This window comes from Coffea eugenioides, chromosome 3, assembly GCF_003713205.1.
Source record: "Coffea eugenioides isolate CCC68of chromosome 3, Ceug_1.0, whole genome shotgun sequence".
Lineage (NCBI taxonomy): Eukaryota > Viridiplantae > Streptophyta > Magnoliopsida > Gentianales > Rubiaceae > Coffea > Coffea eugenioides.
Window position 1 is genome coordinate 7797754 of NC_040037.1, and position 26031 is coordinate 7823784.

General features: G+C 36.4%; 1 protein-coding gene across 2 annotated transcripts; it reads right to left on the minus strand.

Moving 5' to 3' along the window:
* Window positions 1-15894: 15894 nt before the first annotated feature.
* Window positions 15895-24766, minus strand: LOC113767065 (uncharacterized protein sll0005). 2 transcript variants are annotated; one of them, XM_027311236.1, is made up of 13 exons: window positions 24388-24765; window positions 23535-23684; window positions 22926-23096; window positions 22646-22789; window positions 21890-21995; window positions 21549-21697; window positions 21318-21443; window positions 20996-21139; window positions 20402-20489; window positions 19659-20032; window positions 18642-18965; window positions 17595-17819; window positions 15895-16392 (listed from the first exon to the last, which is right to left on the minus strand). In XM_027311236.1, exons 1-13 carry the CDS (start codon window positions 24679-24681, stop codon window positions 16258-16260), a joined length of 2430 nt encoding a protein of 809 aa, XP_027167037.1. In that variant the 5' UTR covers window positions 24682-24765; the 3' UTR covers window positions 15895-16257. The 2 variants fall into 2 exon arrangements, with proteins under 2 accessions (XP_027167037.1, XP_027167038.1); XM_027311237.1 differs by lacking the exon at window positions 15895-16392 and having other exon boundaries at window positions 17728-17833; window positions 24388-24766.
* Window positions 24767-26031: the final 1265 nt, after the last annotated feature.

Below are 26031 nucleotides of genomic sequence, written 5' to 3' on the forward strand. Positions count from 1 at the left end.
GAACGCGTTGATTGTTAACGAGAAGGTATTGTGGAAGAAACGGTTGCCTTGCAGCCATCCCGTTCGATGAATGGGTCTTTTAACAAAAACATGGTCATATTGTGATAGCTCAGGACTATATAGTCAATTGATGTATACAAGATGACAAAAATGGTTTCAAATACTTACATATCTTCCTGGAAAAATTTTAGATGACAAAAATGAAGGAAGAAAAAGATGGGGAGATATATGCTGAGCAAGAGGAGGACAAAGGAAAATTTTTAGGAGATGAAGGAAGCGGAGGAGAAAATAGTGTAAGAAAGTCCATCGAAATTGAGCATGCCCTTTTAAATGATGATGAGTACGAATTTGTTGCATTTGTAAATGGGACAATGGACGGTGATTAGGAGATGTCTAAACGGATTTTAGAAAAGATGCTTAAATTTGATGTTGTGAAGTTTATTGCTGCCGTGTTGGAAGATAAATCTAGATGGTGCTTTGATATCCATAAACAATTTTTGTTTGTTGGTTGTAGTAAACCTCCTCTATTGCATTTAAAACACATTTAAAACTTTGAATAATTGAATAAAACATTTAAAACACAAATTAAACATCTTTAAAGTGTACATTCAATGTTTTAAATGCAATAGAGGAAGTTTACTACAGTCAGGAAACAAAAATTGTTTATGGATGTCAAAACACCCTCTAAACTTATCTTCCAACATGGCAGCAAGACACTTCACAGCATCAAATTTAAATATCTTTTCTAAAATTCGTTCAGGCACCTCCCAATCACCGTCCACTATCTCATTTACAAACGCAACAAATTCGTACTCATCATCATTTAAAAAGGCATGCTTAATTTCGATAGACTTTCCTACACTATTTTCTCCTCCTCTTCCTTCACCTCCTAAAAATTCCCCTTTGTCCTTCTCTTGCTCAGCATATATCTCCCCATCTTTTTCTTCCTCCATTTTCATCATCTAAAATTTTTTCCATGAAGATATGTAAGTATTTGAAATTATTTTTATCATCTTGTATACATCTATTGACTATATTGTCCTGAGCTATCACAATATGACCATGGGCCTGTTTGGAACCCCAAGTTTTTTACAAGTTATTATATTACTAGTTTTTTAACAATTTTTACTACAGGAATCCCAAAAAACTTATCAAAATTTTTAACCTAAACACTTTAAAAAATTTTCCCTTCAACTTTTCTAATACACAAAAAATTTTCGAACAACTTTTCTTGAGAGGGGGAACTTTTCTTCATTGGCATCAGAGAGTTCTTTCTTCTGGTGAACTTTCCCTTCAACTTCTCCCACGGTCTGGCACCAAAGGGAAAAGTTCTCCAACAAAAAATTTCCCTGCAACTTCACCAGCGGCATCAGAGAGTGGATTATTAAACTTGAGAAAAGGTTTGACTTATTTTTTTTTAAACTTAGGGTGAGGGTGGCTGGGGAAGGGGGAAGAGGGGGAGAGGGAAAATTGCAACAAAAATAAAAAGTTTCTGTACCTAACCTGTCCGGCAAGAGAAGGAGAGAAGAGGGGAGGAGAGGGAGAGGGAAAATTGAAAAAAAAAAGGTTTATGTTGCTCTCTCCTCTGCCGGCAAGGGAAGCAACGGCGGCGAGGGAAGGGGGAGAGGGAAGGGCAAAGGGGAGGAGAGGAGGAGAGAGAGAGGGAGAGGAAAAATTGGAAAAAAAAAAGATTTCTGCTACTGCCTCCCCTGCCGGCAAGTGAAGCAGCGGCAGGCGAGGGGAATGGTAGAGGGGAGGAGAAGGGGAGAGAAAAAATGCAAAAAAAATCTTTGAATCTGCCGCTTCATTGGTAGCTTCGGGAGAGGGAACAGGGGAGGGAAGGGGGAAGGGGAAGGGAAAAGAAGCGGGAATGGAGGAAAGAAAAGAAAAAAGAAAGAAAGAAAAAAAGAAAAAAAATGAAAGAAAGAAAATGAAAAGGAAAAAAAGTTTTTTCTCTTACAAAAATTTTTCTACAACTTCTATAGCGATCTACAGTAAAGTTTTAGACAAACTTCCAAAAAACTCAGGTTCCAAACGGGGCACATGTTTCTTGTTAAAAGACTCATTCATCGAACCGGATGGCTGCAAGGGCAATATTTTCTTCCACAATACCTTCTCTTTATCAACCAACGCGTTCGTTGCCCTGTTCATTTGTCGATATACATGGTTGATAGCAATTTCAAAACCCGCTTCTTGCAATTTTTTTGTTACTTGCCGGACAGCACTGTTCCAAAAGGGAAAAAAAAACAATTCAAAGTACATTCAAAACAGCTTATAAAAGATCGTCATACAATCAAACTTGCCTTAAAAGTTCCCCATGAACTATGCATTCGTCCACTTTCTCGCCCAGTGCAACTTTATAACTTTTTCGTTGTCACAAAGAACTGTAAATGGACCGTCTTCCTTTTTACAACCATATATTTTTTCTAATACGCACCATATCCCCTGCAATTCGCTTCTACAATTTCTTGACAATGTTTAACATGTAAAATTCGAAAGCCAATCTTTTCATCACCTAGCAAGTCTCGACAAAGATCATAACTGATTCCCAATGCAGTGCTCGCTAGAAAACAGGCGTCAACGTTAAATGTCAACCAACATATGCATTAAAAAAAATTAAACAACAGGATTAGACACAAAAATAATTTTACAATTAAATATACAATAAAATAAGTCTCACCCAAGTCTTTTTTCGTAGCAAACAAGTATTGGAAATCGATAGAAATGATATTTCTTCGTTTTGACTTCTTTCAAATTTACCCAATCATCACTAATTAGGTAAAACCCACGATATTTAGCAAGTAAATGAGACGAGACCTATCCTTGAAGATGTATAGGCCAATAAAGCTGTAACATCAGCTCCCAAAAGAGCTTTGGACCCCAACCTTGCCACTTTAGACAAGTTTTCTATTTCCAACAATTTGAGAATCTCGCAATTTTCGTTTAGTATCTCTACTTCACGTGCCTTATCATTAAGATAATTAAATACAACCATTATAGCCTAGAAATATAGTAAATAAGATTAATTAACAACAGTCCATAGGCCTAACGTTCCAAAACAACAAGAGCATTTAAGCTTAATTAACATCAATTATGATGCTTTAATTAGTATTAGTTGATGGTTCATTCTAAATCTGTTCATTCCAATTAAAACTATGCAAAGAAATGATTCAATAACTCTACTAGCATACATCCACTTAAGCTGATGAAATAAATCTTCTCGTATCTACACGTATATAGTTATCTTAGTCACAGCATTATAAGAGATAGCTACCACTACATTATCTGTGAGCATGAATAAAGCAAGTGAAAGGTTGTACGTTTGAACAAACACATAGTTATAGGCATGATTGTACAGACCCTTAGATCAGGAGGATCCTCTGTTTTAATGTTGATATCTGGCCATTAGTGCATGATTGCTATCAATAAATGCAACACTCAGATGTTAGTCAATGGTAAGCCAGTTGCAGGACATTTTCGAGAAATCGCATATATAATCTAGATGTTCCACTGTCGACAAAAATTAGCTGAATTCGTGAAAGAAATATTGAAAGTATCATGGACAAATCATTCTGTACTTATTTCCCTCGAACAAGAAAAAACAGAAAAAATGCAGACATCTGATATATGAAGCTCATATATGACTCATCTGATTTTCTTTTTCTAGTTTTACTTTCATAAAAATCTTCTCAATAACATACCTTCAAAAGTGCATAAAGCTATCTTTTCCAATTTAACACACAAAACATTCTACATGCTAGGGCATCAGATACTCAGAATCAAGATAACTAGATTTCTCATTGTTTAACACAAGCATAATTGGGCACGCAACCAATTGCGATAGAAAAGTACGAGTCTTCAACGAGCAGTACATACATATTTGATTACAAGATATCTAGACTAATATTACCTCAACAGTATCAGATCATCTAAACAACTCTTAATTACAGTCCATGTGCTGCAGCGAATGCTACAAACAACGCAACTGCTTGGTTTGTATATATACTACTTAGTTTGTACTCTTCAACTTGAGACTCACAACGAGGGCAAATGCAACCCACGACAGTTCCAAAGTGGTGTCCTGCAGAATCAGAATTTTGGATATCAACATACTTCTTCAATATCAGATCTTATAGAAATAACTCTAAAGAAAAGAACACAGATCTCCAAAACCCATATCACTCCTTGACCTGCTGATAGATAAATAGTGTGTGCTTGCATCACCAATAAGAATAGTATGCTTTGACACATAATCATTGGCATGTATTAAGGACATTGGAAACACCATTGTGTATGTAGCTGATGTAGTGATTTAAAGCACCACTTCAAACTGCCATTAGATGGAAACACCATTGTGTATGTGGCATGTATCCTCTGATGTTTTAGAGTTGCTCATCCAATGTGCTAAGAGACATCCTGACATATTTACATGCTGCAGTGTTGATAGTCTAGGTTTTATGTCTGTTACACTGAGCTTGATCCGGTGTACTGTTAGGTCCAAATCAAATTTCTTAATCCATTCAGCAGGGGCTGAGAAAAATGTTGCATGGACTCTTTTCCCGAATCGGAGTAATTTTCTAATCAAGAATCCTAATTTATCACCAAATTAATAAGTATCTTGTTTATCTGTAACGTAACAGCTTTCTAAGAATCCGTAGTCCACAAGAAACTGAGGTGTTAAGGTTATTCTTTCTGTTCCTACTAAAAGATTTACAGATTCATAGTTGTCTAATGAAATGGATGCTTTATGGCAAAGAAAATCTAATTTATATATACAAAGGCCATTAATTTGGGAATTGTTACATGGATGCTGGTTTCCTGGGCCTTGTGTATTTGGGCATTTTTTATCATGGTCAAAATAATGGTGAGTACGGATTGCTATTTGGTGATTTCTGGTTGGCATTTGGCTTATTTGTCTTACATAGTTTTGGATTGTGCTAAGGATCAGAAGATGTTTATTTTGGACTAGATCAGAGATATGGCTAATAATATGGGCTGGTAAAAAGTCTTTTAGCTGGTATGGTTTAAAGAATATTCTAGGTTTTAAGAATTCAAAAGGTCTATTTGAAATGGGCCTATCTTGGGCTGAAGAGTTCCCTTATAAAAATGCTAATGATGCTAGCCTTCCTTTAAGCCCTTCCAGCTGTGACATTTGGGCTGTTATGGTCTCATTTTGTGAGACTACAACGGCTTTCATATCCTACAGCAGTTGTAACGATGATTTGGTCTTTTCTTTAAAAGAATTCACCTCTTCATTGTATTCCCTGCACTTTTTGTTTAATAAGGCAAAATTTCTAGTCATAGCATCACAATGTCTACAGAATTCTATTCTGTTTACATTATTCTTTTCTACTGCATGGCTATAACTGCTATTAGGGGCATCTGTCTTTTGAACTGGCACCCTCATGCTATCATTTCTACATGTCTGATCTATAAAAAAGTTTATGCCAATGCTAATCCTAGCATATTCTAATGCTTCATGAATATTTCTAAATCCTTTACAGAGGGGTTTTTGAAAATTATTAATTTGATCAGCTACAGAAGTCCATAAGGAATAGACTCCTGGTGTTCTTTCTCTGGTGACAACAAAGTATTGAAAACTTTGATTTGGAAGATTTTTAAAATAAAATGCTAAAATATTTAGATTTCTAGCTTTGTCTACTGGTGTCTTGCTATTCCAGAGGTTATCTAAGATATCCTGCTAGATTTCTTCTATTTTACCTTCTGCAGTGCTATGGAATTGTAGATTTGATCCTTTCAGATACTTGGTGAGTTCCTATTGGCCAATCTTTACCTTTCTGAATTGAGCCATCTGCTAAGATTCAAAAGGAGTGTCAATGATTCTAGATAAATAATCAGCTAAATTATTATTGCTACCTTTTATATGCTCAAAATTTACTTTATAACCATTTCCTATATGCTATCTACAAAATTCATCCATCTTCTTGTAGAGCTTCTTTTTTCATTATACTTATTAAAGAATTTTACTATAGCTTCACAGTCAGTTCTAACTGTTACTTCTGTTTTATTTATGATAAATAATCTAAAGTTATCAAGACTATATTTTACTGCTAGCAATTCTGCATCTATACTCCTAATATTTCCTTTCTCTTTATACTTTTCGCTAGCATACCTGCAAATTTGTTCTTCTATTTTACTACTGTATTTATTTGGTTTAGAGAGTAAAATTGCTCCCCATCCTTTATTGCTTCCGTCACATTCTATTATTAGATAATTTGTGTCTAACGGTAATATTGTATCTGCTAATTTTTCTACTTCTTTTTTAATTTCTTGGACTAACTTTATATCTTCTTTATTAAAAAATTTGTCCCTTTAATGATGTTTTTGAGTATAATGGTGCTATCATGTTATTTAGATTTTTAATGAAGGGTCGTGCATATTTTAATAGTCCTAAGAATTGTTGTAATCTTTTTGTTTCTTTTATTTTATCAGGAAATTCTAGAATCTTTTTACAAATATGTGGTTGCTGTTCCACTAACGAATTCCCCCAATTCCTTAAACGGTGTCGTTCCACTAATGTTTATTTCTATTTTCTATCCTAACAATCCCTTCCCCTTGCGATTTGACTTGTCCTCAAGTCTGCAAAAATCTGAAAATTGTTGCTCTATGAAAGCTCTATCTTCCCAGGAAGCTTCATCAAAGCTGAGGTGATTCCATTTGATCAGTAGTTGTATAACAGGCTGTCCATCTCGTAAAATTGCCCTGCTCTTAAGAATCATTTCTGGCTTAAGGGGGCATAGATCATGCTCATCCCATTCTAGTAATGTTGTAGACAATTACTGTAGAGGTCCTACCTTCCTTTTGAGTAAGGATACATGAAATACCGGATGCACTCTGGCCCCTGCAAGAAGTTTCAGTCTATAAGCTACCTTCCCAATCCTTTCTTCAACTTGAAAAGGGCCATAATACTTAGCAGAAAGCTTCAAGCATTTCCTCACAGATACTAACTGTTGTCTATAAGGTTGCAACTTTAAGAATACCCAGTCCCCTACTGCAAATTCCCGCTCAATCCTATGTTTATTAGCAAAATTTCTCATCCTACTTTGAGCGTTGGATAAGTGCTCCTTGATGCTAGTGGTGATTCTGGCCCTCTCCTGCACTATCTGAGTTGTAGCAGGTATCATTGAGTCCTGATGTGGTCCCAAGGGAAGAGGTGTTGGTTTATAGCCAAACAAGGCTTCAAATGGTGAAAGCTCCAAGCTGGTGTGGTATGCAGAATTGTACCACCATTCTGCAGTAGGTATCCATTTGCTCCATTGAGATAGGAACTCACAAGTCATGCACCTCAAATAGGATTCTAGACGCTGATTTAGCCTCTCACTCTGGCCATCTGTCTGAGGATGGTATGAAGAAGAGTACTTGAGTTGAATTCCCATTAGCTTGAACAGTTTCCTCCAGAAACAACTGGTGAACACTCTATCCCTGTCAGTGATAATAGATTATGGCAGTCCATGCAACCTGAAAACATTGTCTAGGAATACTTGTTCAACCTGGCTTGCTGTGAAGGGATGTGTTAATAGCAGGAAATGTCCAAACTTAGTGAACCTGTCTATTACAACCAGTATGGTATCATAGCCTTGTGATTTGGGAAGTTTCTCAATAAAGTCCATAGAAATGTGCGACCAGGCTTGTTGAGGAATTGGAATGGGCTGAAGTAAGGCAGGATATGAAAGATGTTCAGACTTGTTGTGTTGGCACACATCACACTCCTGTACATAGACAATAACATCCTTCTTGAGCTCTGGCCAGTAAAATAAGGATTTAATCCTGTGCCAGCAACTCTTTTGTCCAGAACATAGTTATTAAACCCAGTCCGACCTGGCGGTCGAACAGGTCAAACCGGCGACCCGGTCATTGGACCGATCCGGGTTTCAAATCAGATCGTTTGAACAAGGGGATCGTTGACTAGTCAACGACCCGGCGGTCCGACCGGATTAAATCGGAAACCCGGCCGGTTTTGTCCTCGAACCCGATTTTGTGGAAAATTTTTATTACCTTTTGTTGGAGTTCGAACCTTGGACCTTTGCCCAACACTACAGCATACTTACCACCAGGCTACTTCGAAATATGCTAATAAACTACCTTTATTATAATATATAAATATTTTTTCAATTCTAACTTTTTTTTCTCTAAAACAAATATATTGTAATCTTTTAATAAAAATTTATTACCCTTCAAACTCTATAAGTTATAAAATAGATTTCAAAAATAGCATATTATATAATTCATTTTAAAGACAAATATTATTTTAATAATTTTTTACACTTAAAATTCATAAATAAGTTAGATAATTACACTAACTATTGATAAAATTTTACACTTGAAGTTTGGTGTATTACTAAATAATTTTATATTTGATTGATTCTTATATGAATTAATTATTTTATAGCAAATTAAATGAGCTTTTGCTATGGCATTATTTATTACAATTTATATCATATATCTTATATAAAAAATTAATATTTAAATATATTTAGTGACCCACCGGTTAAACCACTTACCCACCGGTTGAACCAGTAACCTGTTGACCCACCTCTTTCGCCAGGTTCCTTCTCGGGTTAGGTTTAATAACTATGGTCCAGAGTGTCCTCCCATTGCAGAGTCGTGTAGAGCTGAGACCAGCTTGTTTCTGATGTCATTTCTTGCCTTTACATACATCTTCCCTTGGTATCTAAGTACTCCATCTGTCAGGGTGTATGATGGTTGCGAAGTGGGGTCTAACAGTAACTGAGACATGATCTCTTGGCATTGAGGATCACCATCATAACTCTTCATCAGTTCCTCCATCCAGTCTGGTTTTACAGCAGATAGAGCCAAATAGGAACTAGTGTTACTGTCCACTTTGATATCCTTTCCTTGTCTCCTTGAGAGTGCATCTGCAACCAGATTTTCAACACCCTTCTTATATTGGATTTCGTAGTCCAATCCTAATAATTTGGTTAGCCACTTGTGCTGTAGAGCACTGTTCAATTTCTGGTCCAGTAGATACTTTAGTGGCTGATGATGAAGTGATGTCCTACCAAATAATGCTTCCACTTAGTGACAACCATGACTAGAGCAAGGAGTTCCTTCTCATACACAGATAGTCCAAGGTTCCTGAGGGAGAGTGCTTTGCTCAGGAATGCAATAGGGTGGCCTTGCATCAACACAGCCCCTAGGCCTCCCCCACTGGCATCAATCTCAATGATGAAAGGCTTACTGAAGTCTGGCAGTTTAAGGACTGGTGCAATGACCATCAGTTTCTTCAGTTTCTCAAAGGAGCTCTGAGCACCTTCATTCCATGTGAAGCTATCTTTCTTCAAGAGTTCAGTCAGAGGTTTACATATTTGCCCATAACATTGTATGAACCTCCTATAGTACTCTGTCAACCCCAAAAAACTCCTCAACTCCTTCACTGTCTGTGGTACAGGCCACTTCCAAATACAGTCAATCTTAGATTGATCTATACTAACACCCTTCTCAGAGATAGTGTGCCCAAATAATCTACTGTTTTCTGAGCAAAAGAACATTTAGATTTTTTTGCATATAACCGATTTTGCCTCAGAGTATCAAACACTATTTTCAAATGCTGAACATGTAACTCCAATGTAGGACTGTAAACTAGTATATCATCAAAGAATACCAAAATAAATTTTCTCAAATATGGTTGGAATACCTGGTTCATCAGAGATTGAAAGGTGTCTGGTGCATTGGTAAGGCCAAATGGCATCACTAGGAACTCATAATGGCCGCAATGAGTTTGGAATGCTGTTTTGTGAGTATCCTGAGCCTTGACTCGAATCTGGTGATATCCTTCTGTCAGATCCAACTCTGACTTGAACACAGCTCCTGCCAATTCATCTAGTAGCTCTTCTATATTTGGTATTGGATATTTGTCTTTAATAGTCATCTCATTCAGTTTTCTATAATCTACACAGAATCTCCAAGTGCCTTCTTTCTTCTTGACTAGCAGTACTGGAGATGCAAATGGACTGGTACTGTGTATAACTATTCCATTCTCTAACATTTCTATAACTTGTCTCTTTATTTCCCCCTTTTGAGAGTAGGGGTAACGGTATGGCTTGAGCTTGACTAGTTGAGATCCTAGTTTCAGAGTAATCTCATGGTCAATGTTCCTTTTTGGAGGTAAGGAATCAGGTGTCTTGAAAACATCAGCATATTCACTGAGGATGTCCTCTACTTCTTTGGGCATGGCATCCTCACTTCCATCCTTATTCTCCTTCCATTCCATGGCTGCACACACCTGTCTTTTATATTCAATGAAATACCTCAAGTCCTTCCTTCTGATCAAATCCAGATCACAGTTCTCACCTTGCCCTTGTAGGTGTACTGTAGTCCTTGGTTGAACAGAGAGATTCTTAACTGATGGAAATCAAATGTGATTGGACTGAAGTGCACCATCCAATCCACTCTCAGTATGATGTCCTATCCTCCCAATTCCATTACTTTGAGATCAAACCTGAACTTGTACCGATTAACTTCCCACATCACACTTGGACAGATTGCATTACTGGTGACACAGGTGCCATTTCCCATGATCACGAAAAAAGGGTTTGAGACCATCTGGTACTTGATATCCATGCCAATGACTAATTCACTGTTGATATAGCTATCTGAGCTGCCAGTATCCACTAGAATTAACACCTCTTCCCCATCCAGCTTCCCTGTCAGTGTGATAGTCTTCCTTTTTAGGGCCTCAGACAAGGCATGAAGGGACATTTCCATTACTTGGCCAGGATTTTCAGTTTGATCATCCTGTTCCCTCAATGCATCTTCGAACATTGAGTCATCTTCTTCCTCACAAATCAGAAAGTTTAAGTGTCCTAACTTACATTGATGTCCAGGTCCATACTTTTCCCCACACTTAAAGCACAGGTCGTGGTTTCTTCTATACTGAATTTCTTGAGGTGAAATCCTTTTAGAATCTGGACGATCAGTCTGTAAGTTCTTGAATTTAGTGTCCCTGAAATTCTCAGTTGAAGGTATCTTATAGGTGTTGGTATTGGTGTTGGCTGCTACTGGAGCAATGCCTTTGGTTATGCCAAACTTACTCTCTGCAACATTCCTGTGGCCTTCTCTAACTCCTCTAAACTAGGGGCCTGTTTGGAAGTCAGGTTTTTGGACAAGTTTTTTACCTACTAATTTTTTAACAACTTTTACTACAGGAATCTCAAAAAACTTCTCAAAATTTTTTACCTACACACTTAAAATATTCAAAACACAAAAAAAAAAAAATTCTCATCCCCTTCTCTCTTCTTCTTCCTCCCTCACCCTAACCAACCACCACCTCCGCCGCCTATTCCAGCGCTAATCACCTCTTCCGGTGCCGATCTTCTTTTTTTTTTTGCCCTTTTTCCCTTTCCCCCTCTTTCTCCCCTCTGTCTTTTTTTTTTCTCTCTGCGTCTCCCCCACTCCTCTCCCACCACCCTTCCCCTCTGGCCGATCTGGTTGCTGACTAGATCGCACGGAAGAGGGTGAGGGCGGCGGGGGAAGGAGAGGAGGGGGGAAAAGGAAAATTGCCCAAAAAAAAATTTTATTTCACTGCTTCATCTGCCGGCAAGAGCAAGGAGAGGAAACGGGAAGAGAAGGAGAGGAAAAATGTGAAAAAAAGAAAGGGGCAGAGGGAAGGTGAGAAGCGGGAAGGGGCAGAAAGGGAAAGGGCAGAGGGGAGGAAAGGGATTGTGGGCATAAGTGGTGGCGGGGGAGGGAGTGTGAGGGGTGGCGGGCAGAGGAGGGAGGAACGGGGAAAGGAGTGGGAGGAGGGTGGCGGGGGAGAGGGGAGGAAAGGGGTGGCGGGGGAGGGAGAGGGAGGGAGGAGAGGAGAAAAGGAAAAAAAAGAAGAGAGATGGTGCTGGCAGAGGTGCTGGAGGTGGGAGGCAGAGGTAACGGGGAAAGGGGAGGGGGAAGAAAGAAGAAGAAGAAGAAGAGAGGAAAGAAAAGAAAAATGAAAGAAAGAAAAAGAGAAAAAGAAAGAAAAAGAAAAAAAGAAAGAAAAAAAAGAAAAGGAAAAAAAAAATCCACCTTACAAAAACTTCTACAAAATTTTTCACATTACAAAAACTTCTATAAAAAAGTTTTTCACCTTACAAAAACTTCTACAAAAATTTTTCAAAAACTTTTACAGTGTACTACAGTAAAATTTTAGACAAACTCCTAAAAAACTCAGGTTCCAAACAGGCCCTAGATTTTTATGTTGTGCTCTTGCCACAGACAGATCTCAAAGGCTTCTGATAGTGTAGCAGGTTTCAGCATCTTTACCATAGGCTTAATTTATTCTTTCGGTCCACTGATGAAACTGGAGATAAAATAACTCTCATCAAGATTCTTGTTCTTGACCAACATTAGAGGTTTCAATTCTTCAAACCTTTCTTGGTACTCTTCCATACTTCCTTCCTGTTGTAGTTTATTGAATTCCTCAACTATATCTTTATAGCCATTATCATTGAATCTTTAACACAGAATTTCCCCAAACTCTTTCCAGGTAAGTCTAGGCTTCTCAATCCTTACCCCTTGGAACCACCTGTCTGCCTTTCCATCAAGATACATCTCTATGATAGCTACTTTTTGCTCATCCGGAACTTGATAGTTAATGAAATATTTGTTACATTTCCTTAGCCAATTTCTCGGATTCTCTCCTGAAAACAGTTGTAAATCAATTTTTGAAGGATTTGGCACTTGAACTTTACCTTCCTTCCTGAGAACTCTTGTAATTTCTGCTTCTGGATACAATCTGGATTGAGGAGGGGGAGTCGGTAACAGTGGTGGTGTTTGTTCTGTTCTTCCCCTGGCTTCTTCATCCGGCAGTTTCTCCTTCGCACCAGTCATATTTAGCATTAGTGAGCTGAATTTTTGTTCTAAAAATTCGCCAAATTTCTGCTCCATTCCAGTTACCAGGCTTTCCATGCGCTTATTGCTTTCTTCCAGTTCTCGACGAATCTCCCCTCTGAGCTGCTGCTGCGAAGATTGCGACGATTGAAGATTCTCCATGATTTCTTGTAGCTTAGTCTCCTGTTTCCTCACTTGTTCTTCCAATGTCTTGAATCTGGTGCTTTCTGGCATGATTCCACTAATTTGTCCAAGGATTCCGTTAGCTCTGATGCCAATTTGTTATGGATTGAGTTATTGAAATGGTAAATTTACAGATAGATCAGAAAGAATGGAAAAATTAGGGAAGAATAAGAGAGAGAAATAAGAAAGAGAGAGAGAAAGGAGCACGAGAGAGAAGAGGGAAAAGAAATCAATTATGGTTCATAACTGTCTGATTGTTACAGAGAGTAGGCCCCATTTATTGTTGTAAACTAACTACTGTAACTAACTAAGCAAATGGCCAAACGTTGCCGTTCCACTTAATAATTGCCCCAATCTCCTAAACGGTGCCATTCCACTAACTAATTCCCCCAATTCCTTAAACGGTGCCGTTCCACTAATGTTTATTCCTATCTTCTATCCTGACAAAAAACTGTTCATTTTATGCTATCTGGATGCATTTTAACTTGCCAAAATCCTGATTTACAATCAAACTTGCTATAGATATATTTGCATTGGATTCTATTTATTAACTGGTTTTTATCTGGTATGTCATAACTATCTTCTTTAGTATTATCGTTTAATCTTTTATAATTGATTACCATCCTACTTTTTCCCTTTACTATTTCAATATGTTTCTTTACTATAAATGTTGCACTTCTATGTGAACTTTCACTTTTTCTAATTACCTTTAATTTTCCTAAGTCTTTTATATGCATCTCAAATTCTTTAATATCTTCATTACTAGCTTCTATTTTTCCTGTACTTATTTTTAGATTTGGATTCAATAATTCTAATTTACAATAAGTTTTATCTTTTTCCCAATGGGTTGTTGGATTTTCTCCAAATATTTCCAGTTTTTCTAACTTACTTATTAAGCTGTCTATTTCATATGTCCCTGTCTCTAACATATTATAAATTTTTTCATTTTCTAGTATTTCTAAACTTATTTCTATTTCATCATACTCTTCTAATTCTTTTATTATTTGTTCTTCTTCTAATTGGTAACACTCAGTTTGTTGTATTTTTTTATGGGCTATGTCTATTATTCTATCTATATCTTTTTCTTTATGAAGGGTAAGAGGAGGTTTTTGTTTTTGTTTTTGTTTTGGCATGGTTCCACCACGTTTCTGTCGCAACTTAGATGCTATTGGTAATGTATGGTTTCTAAGTATATCTAATCCTTGTCTTGTTAATATTATTCCATTATAATGAGTTAGTATGAAGTCTAATCCTATTATCAAGTCAAATCTATGTGGTCTAATGTTAACTTCTGGTAAGTAATATGGTTGACCATGCGTTGGGAGTATTATTTGTAGATTCTTTACTGATTGTGTATATGTATAATATGTTCCATCCATCTGTCTAGCCTGTATCACATGTGTTGCTTTATTATGAAATCTTTCTGGTATGTTATTGCTATTTAAAACTGTGTTTGTACATCCTGTATCTATCATTGCTTTTATAGGTAATTCCCAATCTTCTATTTTTATTATTAAATTTATACTTACTGTATAGAATTTCTTAGTGTTTTTATCATAATCTAATAATTCTGTTAAGTTATCTATGTAAGTTAGCGGTATTAGTTGACATAAATAGTGTTCAATTGAAAAGAATGCATAACTTGATGCCAAATCCTCGCTGCATCAATCGCTTTGCCTTCTTTATGACTACTTTGAAAAGGGGAGTGCGGTATATATAAATTGTTACTAGCAGATTGACTTTTGAAGGTAAACTCTCATTTTCTTACTACATTTGTTGGTAATCTGGTAACTTTGGAAATTAGTCACCCTGGAGCAGTCTCTGTGTGGTCCTTGCAATTCAACTTCTATGTATGCGAGTCTCTCTTCCTGTTTCTTTGTGGGATTTTTTTAGCAGTTTTCCTTACATTTTCAGCAGTTGATTAATTCTTGGACTGCACTCATCTTTGCTTTAATTCACTTGTAGGAATATAGTTCATGAGTTCCTAGTTCCACTTTATGTTTGTAAACTGTCGACTCTGGTGTATATCCGTCATACCTCATCAAGGAGTGATATGGGTTTTGGAGATCTGTGTTCTCTTCTTTAGAGTTATTGTTGAAGGTGTTGTTGTAAGATCTGATATTGAAGAGGTATGTTGATATCTAAAATTCTGATTCTACAGGACACCACTTTTGAACTGTCTTGGATTGCCTTTGCCCTCCTTGTGAGCCTTGAGTTGAAGAGTACAAACCAAATAGTATATATACAAACCAAGCAGTTGTATTGTTTGTAGCATTTGCTCCAGCACATGGACTGCAATTAAGAGTTGTTTAGATGACCTGACACTGTTGCATCATTTGGTACTTCCGTACATGGTCTGAAAATGAAAATTATGAGGCGACTGGCAAGTACTTAATGTTTATTTCCTTGCTCATGCAATTTCTGATTTCATTTCTGTGGTCGAAGAGGTATGGATAAAGCTGCAAATATAGCAATGATGACTATTCTTGATGGTTATCAACGGGCATATCCCGTTGACTCGGGGCCTGTAAATTGTTGTTAGACGCTACCTCTCATGGAGTCAACTAGGCATTGAAGTATCATTTCTTATGCCTCAGGTGAGCAGAGAGATCCCAGTTCTCATGAAATAGGTGTAAACCTAAATAATGATCCGCTATGTAGATGATTAAATTCGCTTACATAAGAAGCTTGGGAATATACAAAAGTTCAAACTATCGATTTGTAATGATTTTTTAGTCTCTAGATTTTTTCGATGGCAATAGAAAACTACAAATATGCAAGTGCAATTTTCTTCCATGAACAGACTCTTTTCCATTTCTATTGTGCACCTAAACACCAGCTTCATAAACTGCAGGTGAATATTGTAAGTTGCAAATAAATGGTGTTTATTGCTTTGTCATAAAACGAACTTCACAGACAAGACTCGCAAAAAAGACGAAAAAATCGTGCTCAAGTTGACAAAAGACAATCAAATAAGCTCGTTTTGCCTTGTCATCCAATCGCTTGGCAGGTTGCATGGGCAAGGGCACTGGTCCGCAACTGTAGAAGATTACACGTGTTGGTTCGGATTCCATCTCTATTGTATGTAGCCATTTCTATTGTCCGCAGTATATACAAAAAGTGAAACTCAGTAATCAGCGCTGTGATATTTTCTTTTAATACTATATCCTATAAATTAACATTTGAACATTTTCAAAAGCGTTTGAATGGTAAGCTACAAAATCATAATTACAGCAGTGCATCTCGGATTAGTCGAGCCATAACCCGTGAAGATAACCTACTGAGAACCTCAGGAAGCACTTTGGCTGAGAGGCCCGGCAAAACAGGAAGCAGCTCTTGGATAACTCTAGGAATATTGACACCCTGCAGAAGAGAAGAAAGATTATCCGCTGATATACTGTGTATTTTTTTCACCGTGTTTTATTTTGTTTTATCTGGTTTAGTCCTCTCCCATGCTTCGAACGTCATTGCTGAAAAGATTTTTCTCACCCAAATTCACAACATGAATAGCATATAGGTACAACATTCTTTTCCATACTTAATAGTAGAACTTCAGTCTAAATGTCATTTTCTAACCAAAGTCCATTTCTCCTAGTAATGTAAAAGATCTAGATAGCTAAATGAACTACGTCAAGAAGCAGATTAAAATGGTGTATAGTTTTATATAGACGTGAGAAATCTTGAATGAAATCAGACCAAATTCATCTCAATTGTCAAATGAACATCTTCAGAGCATTGCTAGCTGATACTAGAGAATCAGTGCCCCTGAACAAGTCAAAAGAGAAGAATGTCCACAAAAATCACCATAACTTATCATCGATTACCTAGCCGGGCACTCAAGTCGGCATTCCAATTATTAAACCTCGGCAGGTGGAGTTGGTCTTTGTGTACTGAGCATTTGTTGACGAAGAGACCTGACGGTTCCATTGCTAACATCAACCCCACCCACGTTGTATTGTTAACAGACTAAAACCCAAATGCAGCACTAACTGATGCTGTATTTTGCATGCAAGACTTCGCAATTTTGCACAAGAAAAACAGGATAATGATGGAATCATCACATCAATTCTACCTGATTATAACCAAAACTAATTTACAATGACAATTGTTGCAATCATTCCTAATAATAGACCTCACAAGCAAAACACTGTTTTTTGCTTTATCACACACAAAAATTGAATTGCAACTGTCACACGCCCCAACAATCATCACTCATTGGTATCATTGGGTCAAATAAATTAGCTTAGCGCAATTATGTATAACCATACATGCCACCTATGTAATGAGTCATACACATTCCAATTTATTCTAAGAAATTTTGCCGTGTAATAGACAAGAAAATTCCTACAACAAACATAAGTTCTTCAGTATATTTACCACAGCTATAGGTTTTGCCATGTATGACATGATATTTGGTAAAAGTTACTCTGAAGTAATATGCATGCGTTTTAAGGTCATGGCTTAACATGATTCACACGCTAACATTATACAGCAGGTACCACATAATTTTAAAAATGGAGACACTGCAGAATACTATCAAATGTTTAGCATAGAAATTCCCATACCTGATTTGATGAAGTTATGCTTCCAGCAGTTAAGAATTCAATAATTTTTTCAACATTGTTTAATATGACTTTGTCCTCTTCAGTTATTGATGGTAGAAGTGCAGCAGGCCTAAAAGGCCCCAGGGCAGGAACCATGCTAAACATAGGAGCCACATTTCCAATCCCTAGCAATGCCATTATCTGCACCAACTGTTCCCTAGTTACTGCATCAATTCCCTTCACAATCTGCATACAAATTTCTGTAAAATCAAATTACTAATAAACCTTTTCTAATACAAAAACTCACAATAGCATTAGATAACTGTAAACTTTCAATTCACAAGAGTAGTAGCATATAATAGATTTGCATCAACATTTCCACTCCCATCAAATGGGGCCCTCGGACTGTCAGTAAGCATGTCCATGTGCTTATATGGTCTGTCAGATTTAAAAGTTTATTATGCGCCTTAGAACAACAGACAGGGAGAATAGTTTAAAATTAGTATGGTAACCCTTCCACCTTTCACCTGAAGAGACTGCAACGTCTTCCCAAATAAAGAGATATAAAGAGATCTGGAGAACATCATGAGTTAGGTCAATTAATGAGATTTCATTACACAAAATTGACAAATACTTGTTATATGAATGTCAACAACAATGTTAAGGAAACTATATGATCTCATAAAAATACAGCGCTATCAATCCATAAACTGGCTGTCTTCACATATAAAAGAAATAGCTGTTAAAGGCCCTTACCAATTAAACAGCAAGCAGTCGCAATAAATCTAGGATATGATTTAGATCTCCTACTCTGAATGCTACTATAGCCATGAGAATTTCATTTCGTTGATCTGTCAATGAAAACATCAATCTTGTGCTTGTACTTGTCTAGGACAACATGCTTTAGAACCTTCAGTGATGCTAGTAATGTAAAGATAATATTATAGGCAATCTAAGTAAAGATCCAGAAAACCTAGACTAAAAATTTGACTTGAAGCCAAACAGAACACAAAACAAGCTAACAACCACAAGAGAAAAATTAAATCACTTTCAAGCCTCTTGAGTTACCTCGTCCAAGAGAAATTCTCGGAAAAAGTTCCCCTTGTCAGACAATAAAAATGCTAAGGCAGCTCTTGTCTGAATTGGCTGCACAGATTGAGGACTACTTGTAGGAAATCCAGGAAGCATATAACTGGATTGATTTTGTAAGACACCAAGTTCTGCCATTCTGCCACTCAGATTCTCTCCTCCTCCACTCTTAGCAGCAGTAATGAAATTCTCAAAGGCTTGCATGACATCAATGAACCGGTCAGCATCAAAGACACCAGACTTTCCATAGATTGTATATCGTAAAGCATTCCTTAGGCGTGGGGATTCATCAGTCAGGAGTCTCTGATATTCAGAAGGAGGAAAGACGTTCAAATACTATTCCTGATAGCCACATAATTAGGCATTTACAGAATGATAACAACCCATCCACAAACAAAAAGGAAAATAAAGAAGATATAGGTAGGGATATAAAGCAAAAGACAATAATAAGGAAAAAGAAAGAACGTTTCACGATTAAACAACTGTTGTTTCAGTATTCAGAGTTCACAAAGAATGACAGAAAGCTGTTAAAGGGATGAAATGTTTGAATCCTGAAGCAGTAAATCAATTCCTCAACCTTCCTGGCCTAAAAAACCCCAATTATAGCCAGGTGAGAGAAGGAACCTAGAAATAAAAGGATGTATGCTAACAACATACAGGCAGGGAGTCTAATCCAAAATTATTTAAGAAAGAGAGCATCAGAAATGACAATAATATGTTATACACTTGTTAAAAGATATGTTTAGGAGTCGCTTATGCAAAAGGTAAGGCACTATCATCCATCCATGAGAAATTTTCTAAAGATGGACCAAAAATATCTAGATGCTAGCAAAAGTATATCATTGTTAAATCCTTGTATTTTTCCTTTAGCCAAATCTTCCAGCACTCTTTTTTGTGCAAGTGAACCTCATAAATACATGCATATTTGGAAACAAAATACTGCATGATATGACCAACATATGCAGCACCACAGTTTTTATCTTAATACTTCCATACCTGCGCTATGTATGGGTAGGCTTCATCTACAATAGCAAAATCACGATTTCCCACTAGAGCTATGCCTTCCAACACCCCTATTGCTCGAATAATAAGAGCAAAATAAGGAGGTATTCTAAATGGATAATCAAATGTAATTTGTGCCAAATCTGATGCCAGCTCCTGAAAGTTAATGTTTTTGGCTCCCCCACCCTCCAATGCTTGATCAAAAACTTTGGCCAGTACAGGCAATATCGGTTCCAAATTAACTCCTTCCGGAATGAAATCAAGTTTGACGAAGTCTTTGACAATAGCATCATAATCTCGATGAATAAGGTGAGCAATAGCTTCAATCATACCATATTTCTGATCATCCTTTAGCTTTGTTACTAAGCCTGAAATACGAAAAATATACTTTAGAGAGCACCACATTAAACTGGCTAGAGTTTGTTTCAACTGTGCATTACTCAACGTATTCCAGGAACCCTATCCTCAACTTTAAAAATGTCATAAAGCTCAGAACATAAGAAATCGACAGACAAGGCAGATTGAACTTTGACAAAATTTGGAAAGAAAAAAAAAAGCCACCAAGATCGAGATAGAGAATAAATTTCAAAATGGTGAAAACTCTAATCTATAAAATGAATGGAGAAGGTCAAGGAAAGATTTTACTCAATATACCCTCATGGCTAAACAAAAAATACATAAAGTATGTCAAAAAAAAAAAAAATTCATGACATTTATAGCATAATGAAAAGTATTACCAAAGTCAAGTATCGCTAGTTTCCCATCTGGAGTACGAATCAGATTCCCAGGATGTGGATCAGCATGGAAGAAACCAGTATCAAGCAACTGTAGATGTACAGCAAAATAAGAAAGTTAATAGCTACAAATTTAGCACTCTAAATGTCACAAAACACGCAATTCAATTTGATAAAGTTTATCAGACAAACAACCCATATACAAGCTGGCCTTTCTCCTGCCTCATAGGGCATATCCATTGTGAAGAAACAATAGAGAGCTAGACATCTTTCATATGTCCAACCTCAAAAAAAAACTGATCCATTTTGAAAGCAATTGTGCTCAAATCATATATTTGATGCACCAGGTAGGCCTGGATACAAACACCAGAAATAATGACCTGCTTTGGTCAACAAGGATGAAACTTCCAAAAAGGTTTATATCTCCAACGAATCAAATTGGCTAATGGTGTGCGTTCATGAGCCCAAGCTAACCAGAAATCCCAAAAGAACATATTTCGCCTAAGGTGATGGACTACTGGAATGGTAATGATTGGCATTGGTTTGACCGAGTAGCAAACAGCTTAACCTTTTGGAAAGCAGGGATTGAAAATTTACCTGCTTAAGGTAACATATCACCCCCACATTTACCAGTTCCCCAACATCACTTGCTGTACTCTGTGACAGCTTCTCTCCTTCAATCCATTGCGTTGTAAGAACCTTCCTTGATGTATAGTTCTGATAAGTTTTTGGAACAACCACCTGATATGTAAAACTTGTTATAACTTTCCATAGAATCACTGGCTGGCATTTTCAGAACAAAACAAAATATTTGGTTCGATTTTAACAACCTACAAAGAAAAATTCATCTGTTTATAGCAGAAAAGTTCACAACTTGTTCAGCACAGAAGACATGCACGCTTAACGTAATTCATGTTACCTGCGGTAGATCCTTCTTCATCATCTCAGCAAAAGTAGTTCCATTTTCTCCTTCAGTAACGTAATCAAGTTCTTCAAAAAAACGTGCAGCCCATTCATCAACTAATCCAACCACATCAACAGATATCTAAAAAATAATAAGGGGAAAATCAATTATTATTTTGTCCATGCCATTGTCCACATTAGAAGAGAAAAGAAAAGGAAATTTTTTTAACTACATGTGTAAATTGACCTGAGGAAACTTCCGAAGAACCAACCCCAAGTTTCTAATGATGTACAAATCAACAGTTACAGTTTCAAGAACGAAAGGCCTTTGTACTTTCACAGCAACCAAATCCCCATTCTCCTTTAGTCGGCCCTTATAAACCTGCCCGAGAGATGCTGCCATTCATTTTCAACAATGACAACAAAATGCTTTATTGTCAGAGATTAACACAAAACAAAAGGTTCCAAGCATTCATTGATACGATTAATCTACACCATTATATCACAAACAACTCATTTTAATTATCACTTTTAAGTCAACAAAGTAATTTTAGAATATTTGCAGGGGTCAACAAACAAAGAAATTACCAGCCGCAATTGGGGATGAAGAAAGTTCAGAATATATGTTATACCACGGCTGTCCAAGCTCCTCCTCTAACAGAGCCATTGCAACGTCATCAGGAAACGATGGAACCTATACCAATGAAAGAAAAAGTTAGCGAATAATAAAATCTTAAAAAGCATGTCTACAAACTTATCCTGGACAATAATTATTATCTCTCTTTCCTTCTCTGATATTCTTAAAACTTTTCCTGAATTCACATCAAATTGCAAGCTTGAAGCTGACTTTGCTTGCAACTTGTATAATCCTCCATATGTTTCCTCAAAGAATGTCAGAGAAGGTATCAAGCGGAATTTTCAGGTGGCAAAGACAATTGTAATTTTTTTCCCTGAATAACTCTTTAAAGAAAAAAAAAAGGAAAGCTTGAAAGGGTTGAAATGGAACAAAAGATGTTACAACAGTTGATCGATACAGATGACAAAAGAATAGCAATAGAAGGAGAATGGACAAGTGAATGCAGATATAAATGCATGCATGAAGATGTTTATCAAGTCATTGTATATCTAAGATAACATTAGCTACTACCAATTAACATAATAAGCATGCAAATATCACTTTTTCCACACAAAGCACTTGCCACCTTATGGACGATTACCATAATCGAGACATCCGAAAATTGTGAAAATGGTTTTTTAATGTAAAGCATCTTCATCTGTCATAACAAAAATCTATACAAGCAAAACATGTCAAGTACAACAAAACCAGGAATTAATCCAACTGACCTTATCACAAAGCTTTTGCAGCTCAATCATTGCAGCTGGAGATAATATATCTGGTCGAATGCTCAATGCCTGCCCAAGCTTTATGTATGCTGGTCCCAGAGAGGTTACAATCTCTCGTAATTCAATAGCTCGAGCAACTTCATTCTAGTTACAATTGTGAAAAAGACAGGAAAAATATAGGATTATTTGTGAAAGACAGATGAAAATCTGATTTCTGTGAGCTGGGTGGACAATTGTGGTCAAACACTTCCATCACAAGGGACCTTTAAATGCTTTTTACCTCTTTGACTTTTTTGTTTATTATATCCCAAGCAATACGTGAAAGAAAACCTCCAGCAACAGACAACAACTGCACCATACGTGTAGCTACAGCACGTGGTCGTTTTCCCCAATATGCAGCAATACTAGCAGGATCATAAACCAATGGTAAAAACTCACTGCTTTCATCAACCTGGGAAAAAGAAACCCACCAATAACACAACAATGAGGATTCCTTGGTTGAAAGACATCCTTTACAGGTTGAGTCTACAAATGCTTGATGATAAGCATCAATGCATACAATGCACTGAGTTTAAGCTATTTAGTGGCTTAAGAAAGATTCATATTCTCAGTATATCCCATTTAAGGTACTCCAGGTAACCAAGGATATCAACCAACAAGCAAGACGTGATTCACATATTTCCCACTTGAAAGCCCAAACCCTATAACCATATCATCGATCTCTGGTTGATTTAAATAATTCACAAATCAAAGGCTAATGACCCTTGAAAGTAGAATTAGCATACTTAGTAAATCAAATCATGCTATTAGACCTCAATACAATGAACATTGTCAAGAACGAAAACAAGAATAAATTCCTCAAGTTTCAATGTGGAGTTATAAGGCAAACCTCAACTAGTCTGAGCTTGATATTATCATCAGCAAACAACGAATCCTTCAAATTTTGACCTCGAAGCCCACTCATGAGCACTGCCAACTGCTCATTTTCTTCCATTTGTGCCCTCACTCTTTTGATCTCCTGTGAAACATCCTGCATTCTCTGCAGTCCACGAAATTCAAAGCTTCACTAACCATTCACCACCTCTAGTAAACAAAAACAATATACCAGGATAAATATTTTTCTCAAAAAAAAAATCATCAATAGGAAACATTTAGAATTTTTTTCCCCTCAGTTTCTCATAAAGCAGAATACAATTCATTTTCAAGTACAACTAATTAGCACCAATTCAAATAAACTTAATTAAACCAAAAAAAACGTAGAATAAAGCAAACTACAAGTTATTGAAGGACAAAAAATTTGGATCTTTACCACTAAGCAGAGCGAAATTGTCATAAGAACAACACAATATTACATATAACTGAAAAATTCTGTTAATTAAACCTGAGAGAGAGAGAGAGAAAACGGCAAAGTTGTTAAAAAAAAATCAAAATCCAAAAAAATGAATCTTTTCCAGTACGCTTAACTAAAATCTAAAAAATCAGCATGCAAACTACGAGGCAACTGAAAATTCTCATAATTAAACACCAAAAAAATGAAAAATTAACAAAATTAAATCAACTTCAGAATCCCAAAAGTTTCTCATAGTTTCCATTGAGCTTAACTAAAGTTTCAAATGCAAATACCAGCACCTGAACAGGAAAAAAAAAAAAAAGAACAAACTTTAACAAATTTATAAGAAATTTAAATTCCATTCCACAACTAGAATTTCACACAGTCGAAAACAGTGCAGCCAACAACATACTGTGGAAACACCATTGACTTTTTTAGACGACGTCGTTGCAGAGGAGGATCCATATCCATTAACAACTTTCGGCTGCGAAGAAGAAGAATTATTTGCCTGTTTAGTATCAGCCGGTCTTGGCTCCGTGGCAATAGCCCGTACCACGCCATTCCTCTCATTAATTCTCCGGAAAAATCCGTTACGATCAGCTGGACGGTCATGAAAATTAGATGAGAGAGTATTTTGCCGCCGTGTGGTGCGTCTCAGTGGGTTGATTCCGCAGTAGACCAGCTGTACACTTGCAGCTGCGTCCATTGACGGAATCAAAATTCACAAAATAGAGAAATTTGAACTAATTGGACTGTGTGAGTGCGTGTTTTTGGAGCGGAAATGTGTGAAGTCAGTTGGGAATAGGGAGGGAAGGAGTGGGCTCAGTGGTGGTTCTGGGGAGGACACGTGGAAGAAATTAATGTACTGGTTTTTTATTTATTTATTTTTTTTTAAGTGCAAGTGATATGATTTGAATATGAAATATCTTGCTTAGAGCTGCGTACAAGTCGAGTGCTCATAAGCAACTCGAGGCGAACTCGAACTAATTAAACCGAACTTTAATTCAAAAATACTCAATTTATTAGTTCTGGAGACGGCTCGATTTTATATATATATATATATATATATATAATATTTTATTATTTATTTAAAAAAATTATTTTATTTATTTTTAAAAAATAAAAAGATTAAACATGAGCTCGAACTTGACGCGACTTGAATTTGAGTTGAGTTTTACATTGAGAACTCGTCGAGTTTGAGCTCAAATTTGATAAAATTAAATCGAGACTCAATTCAATTAAGTTAAAGTTCGACTTAATTCAATTCGATTGCAGTCCTAGTCTCACTTTTACACTCCCTCCCCAGAGTTTATTGCTACAATAATATTCCTCTTAAAAAGATTTCCAAACTAATGCAGTTTCAAAATTTATTCCCTTATTAATATGTTTATTGCCATGTGGACTTTAAATATAGAAAACTAATCACCCTTAAACTTTTGCTCTTATCTTCTTTCATCTTGAGAGATAAATCCCATTACAATGTCAACAACTATTAAGAGTTTAATTAAAATTCACATTAGATGAATCCTTCATTTTTTTTAATAGCTCAAATTTTGCTACTTCTTCTCTATATATTGTTCATTGTCTATCTTGAGGAAATTCTTAATATATTTGGAAATTTCCTAAATCATCATAGCAACTAAAACATTTTCTTACCATGCGTATGATGAATTGCCATGTAGATAAACTGAAAATCTCCAGAGATCTATTGTGTCAATTCATGATTTTTTAGTGTTAGAATGCATAATGATAACTCTTCTAGATATCAAGTATTAACTAACCTTGGTGTTAATTCTAATGCTAATTATGACTTAGATTTTTTGTGGTAGGTCAAAAACATGTGAGGCTTTTTTTTCATTTCTCTTTTCCTTTAAAGTGGAACTTTTATAGTTCACGCTAAACTATAATCATTATTAGAGCCAAAGTTTAAGCGTAATTAGTTTTTCATATTTAAAGTCCACATGACAGCAAATATATTAACATGGAAATAAATATTGAAATTGCATTAATTTGAAAATATTTTTTAAGAGAAAGATCGTAATGGCAATAAACTCCG

Bases quoted from the DNA above. Each gene is read 5' to 3' on its own strand.
- LOC113767065 (XM_027311236.1), bottom strand. From the start codon at position 24,681: ATGGACGCAGCTGCAAGTGTACAGCTGGTCTACTGCGGAATCAACCCA. The intron at 23,685-24,387 runs GTATGTTGTTGG...CGTGGACTGCAG, and splicing joins AAGTCAATGGTGTTTCCACA to AGAATGCAGGATGTTTCACA. The intron at 18,966-19,658 runs GTATGGAAGTAT...TCTGAATATCAG, and splicing joins CCTACCCATACATAGCGCAG to AGACTCCTGACTGATGAATC.